This window comes from Oratosquilla oratoria, chromosome 12 (genome assembly GCF_046742065.1).
Source record: "Oratosquilla oratoria isolate Oo_2021 chromosome 12, ASM4674206v1, whole genome shotgun sequence".
NCBI classification, from domain to species: Eukaryota; Metazoa; Arthropoda; class Malacostraca; order Stomatopoda; family Squillidae; genus Oratosquilla; species Oratosquilla oratoria.
In genome coordinates this window covers 57,161,274-57,165,795 of record NC_134788.1, presented here as the reverse complement: position 1 = coordinate 57,165,795, position 4,522 = coordinate 57,161,274, and the positions used below count along the sequence as shown (strand labels likewise).

The window sequence follows — 4,522 nt, the reverse complement described above, 5'->3', positions numbered from 1 at the left end:
AAAGCTGCACTATTCAATCAATCCTTATTTCTAATTTTCAGAAAATACCACATTGGTGTTTTCTAGCTCTGGTTAACATCAACCAGTTTATTCTTATTCAAAGTCATCTGAATAAATCAAGAGGAAAACTTTTGTCTCATTACAACTGAGAAAGGACATCAAGACTGTCATATGGTGAAAATACCAGACCATTGTAAGAAATATATCATTTCAATTTGTTTCATTCCAGATGTGCAGCAACTGAATGATGCTTATAAACTGGAGTATCCATAATGACTTCCACATTATGTAACAACCACACTTTTCTGTCTAATTATCTTCAAAAGCATTTGGACTGTAGACATTACCAATAATGGTGAGTAGATGATGTAAACGATACAATGGATCATCATATTTTTGAAAAAATAAGAACTTGGAAATGTAACTTGATATGCTATATCTATTTCCATATTTGGGAAGGCTATCTCTGACGTCTCTCCACTTTCTCCTAATGTTCTGTGTGTGTTCTACTGTTGATGGAGTGAGATCGTATGTGGACTGCCTCACTCTGATATGGTTATAACCATAGTCTTCCAAGCTTCCAAGATCTTTCCCTTGGTCTGACATCACTGTAGTTCCGGGTAAAACCCAATTTTCAATAATTCGTGCAAGCTTTTTAGGGTGTCTGTTCTCAAGTGGAACCATGAAAACTTTTTTACTTCCCCGCTCAATCCCACCTAAAACCCATACTCCATTCATATCTTCGGCTTTACTACTAACTGCCTTTCCAAATCGAGCTTCAGCAATTTCAACTACCTTCCCTGGTCCACCAAGTTTTTCCAAAGATTCATTCATGTACACTTCCACAGCCTCTAGACAAAAACCGTTCCAATCACTCACTGACTTGTGCGACATCCTGGTCTCTACCAATGCTAGTTTCACACTGTAAGCTTCACAACACCAAAGTGCCATGAAATGAAGAACCTGACCTATGGGCAACTTTACTTTTGATAGCCAAGTGTTCTTGAAAATTGTTTGTTCAAAATCACACTTTTTCCTTTTCTTATTAATTACCGACGTGCGATTGCACCTCCAGCTATGATTGCCTACATACATCCTGCATGAATTATTACAATGTGGACATAGTTTTTCTTGAAGAACAACTCCATGATCTTGGAGGACTTTAATACGTTCTTCTTCTGTCTTCACTTCAGCCAAAAGGATGGCATCTGCCATTCGAAATCGACAGCCATTGCAGGTTACTTGTTGTGCTGGCACTGGCAGCTTCACATATATAGTTTTGGTGATTTTCAGGGCCTGATGCACACTGTCCTTATTCTTCGACATCCTTAACGATTATTGTTCACCACTGAACTTTGTCAGGAACTCAAGACCAAAATTCGTGGTACCAGGTAGGCTGTTTTGGTATAACGTAAACTTGTTTATTTTCCCGCTGCGTGAGTGGTCTTGTGTTGTCATTGTGCTTTTTTTCACGTTCAGATTCAATCTGCCATATTTTTTTTTTTTTTTAAAGTATGATCACTCAGGGATGAAATTGATTTTTTTTTTAAAGACTCCAGGTCATACAAGGTCCAGCGGGTGCTTTGTGCATATGCACTTTATTCTGCAATAATAATAATAATAATAATAATAATAATAATAATAATAATAATAATAATAATAATAATAATAATAATAATAATAATAATAATAATAATAATAATAGTAATAATAACAATAATGATGATGATGATGATAATAATTACAGTCACATTATCTTTCACGTCTGTTTTATTCCTTGATTTTTGTGACCCTTAGGCTTAGGATGATATTCGAACAACATTGAGAAATTTTTCTTTGATATTTCTCGTTTGCTTTTCATATTTCCTTACACTGTCATCTTGAATTCAATATTGTTATTCCTGTTCACACAGGCGGACGAAGACGTACTTGGTTTACATGCTCGTGCCTCAAGGCCATGATGACCCACGGCTGTAGTAACAAAGCAATCAAAATCATCTAATTGCATGTATTTCCATCGGTTAAACCTCACTTTAAATTAATTTTTAATTTAGCTTTTCTTCGCCCATGTTATTTCATACAACGGTAGCCTACAGCTGTACGAAAAAGTGTACAGTACCTAATCTATTCAAATAACCTTGTCATATTTATCATCATCATTATTATTATTATTATTATTATTATTATTATCAATATTATTATTATTATTATTATTATTATTATTAATTCATTTATTCTATTTTATTTATTTATCTATTCATTTATCTTATTTATCTATTTATCTATTTATTCATTTTGTTTATTTATTCATTTATCTATTTATTTATTCATTTTGTCCTTCCACCCCAAACTGGACTATGGATTCCCCAGGGAAGACCACCCGTCCCCGCCGAGTTGTTCGTGAGAAGGAAATGGGCCTTTAGGGGAATCTTTGGGGGGGAGGGGGGATATTTATTAACAACAATCCACCCAACAAAAGAAAGGAGCCTGAGGCTTAGTCGTAGGGACAGTCAGAAAGATGTAAATTTTTTAGTGATAGGTAAAGTGGAATGAGATGTAGTAGCACAGGAAGTTGGAAATGTAATAATTTTCTGTTGGAGAAAAAGCAAATGTAAATGTTTTTGTGTGTAGTCGTGTTGTTTGTGATGTGCTTGTCTGTGTAAACGCCTCTATCAGGGTGTACATATAATGGGATATATACATCATAACACAATGTATGAATGTATCCAACGAGGACTGATCTCGGCCAGCCGGAGTATGTGTGCTGAGCACCAGTTACCTTTCACAACGCTTGCCGCTGGTTCCTGGCGGACTTATGTCTGTGGTACTCAATCAGACAGGACCCAACACTTCGTGGCACGTCTGGTCACGATCAATCTAATAAGGATACATGAACGCCCATTGGTCACCTTATATAGCGGTGTAAGGTTATACACGATTTCTCGTATATCCCGCACGGGGGAGAGGCACAGGCGTCTGTATGGTGAGGTCTAGGTGTGATGTGTCGGATCAGGTGTTTGTGTTTGGCGTGCAGTCTTTCTAGATGCCTCATGTGTAGTTTGTGTTTGTGTTGGTTGAGTAGACTGATGTTGGCAGCTAAGTGTAGAGATTCAGAGGTTCTGAAGTCGCTCCATCGCGAACCCGTGATGAATTGGACTGCAGCATTCTGAACCTTCTGATGCTCGTAGTTGTTTGTGGAACATGCTAAGTGGCTCAGTCCTGGGGGCTGGGACAGAAGCGGCCTGACTAAAGCTAAGTACAATCGACGCTTGGATGAGTGATGCGGTTTTGAAGCCGAAAACCGAAATGGCAGTCCCTCAGCACATTGTTCGCCTCTAAGTACCCAGTAAGACGACGGCAGAGGACATGCTCGAACTGCTTACCAAAATACCCTAAAAGGGAGATAGGCCGGTAGGAAAGGGGGGCCTGAGGTATTTCTGTGGATTGGGAATGAGGATGGTATGGAAGGCTTTGAGGAACTGTGGGAAGTACCCAGAAGCAGGTGAGCCATTATATAATGTCGTCATGTGTGCGATTATGTTGTCTGGCATGCGTTTGGATAGGTATGCATCAATACCTGAAGGGCCAGGGTATTTGAATTTTAATGCGGAGATGAACACCGCTACTTCCTCCTATACCAAGACCCTCTGTCAATTTTACCCAATCATCTCACCTCTCTTTTGTCTTTCTGCCAGGTACCAAATATCCAGGAGTGGATCGGTTGGATGATGATGATGATGACGATGATAATAATAATAATAATAATGATAATAATAATAATAATAATAATAATAATAATAATAATAATAATAATAATAATACATATGCATACATACATATACCAAAGGATTTTCCCCCCTTACACGGGGGGGTGGCTAAAAAGAAAAAGGCATAGAAATCACTTCCACCTATTCCATTTCCTATATATTCCACTCCCCTCCACCCTCATCCCTCCCTCTTATCTTGGCCCCTCCTGGATGACAGGTCATCCCTGCATCCTGTCCACTGCCCTGGGTCAGATGCAGTGTCGCAAGACACAGCACATCCACAGCAAGGCCGCTTCATAAATTCGGCGAGCCCCCTCTCCGTCCTCTCATACAGAAAATGAAAAAACGGGGAGAAATCCCTTCGGGCTGCGTCAATTTTTTTCTCATACATACTTCCTCACCCCCAACCCACTCCCCCTCATGCATCACAGCATCATCTATACACAACCCTTCTCCATTCACCCCTATCTTCTGTCCTCTCCTGTCCTTCCTCCACAGACATTCCTCTCTTTTGTAATGCCCCTTTCACCCCATCCATCCATCTCATCCTAGGACGCCCCCTCATATTCACTCCTTCCACACCTCTTTTACTAATCTTTCTTCACTCATTCTTTCCATGTGTTCAAACCATCCTAATACTCTTTCATCAACGCTATCTCCCAGTTCCCTTTCCACCCTGTTCTCCTCCTCACCTCCTCATTTCTCACTCTATCTAGCCTAGTAACCCCTATCATACTTCTCAGAAATTTCATCTC

The 4,522-nt window shown here is 39.4% G+C and overlaps 1 protein-coding gene across 1 annotated transcript; it reads right to left on the bottom strand.

The window, feature by feature from the left end:
- Window positions 1-309: 309 nt before the first annotated feature.
- On the bottom strand, window positions 310-1,326 carry LOC143030415 (uncharacterized). The gene has a single exon (XM_076193562.1). It carries the CDS (start codon window positions 1,324-1,326, stop codon window positions 310-312), a length of 1,017 nt encoding a protein of 338 aa, XP_076049677.1.
- Window positions 1,327-4,522: the final 3,196 nt, after the last annotated feature.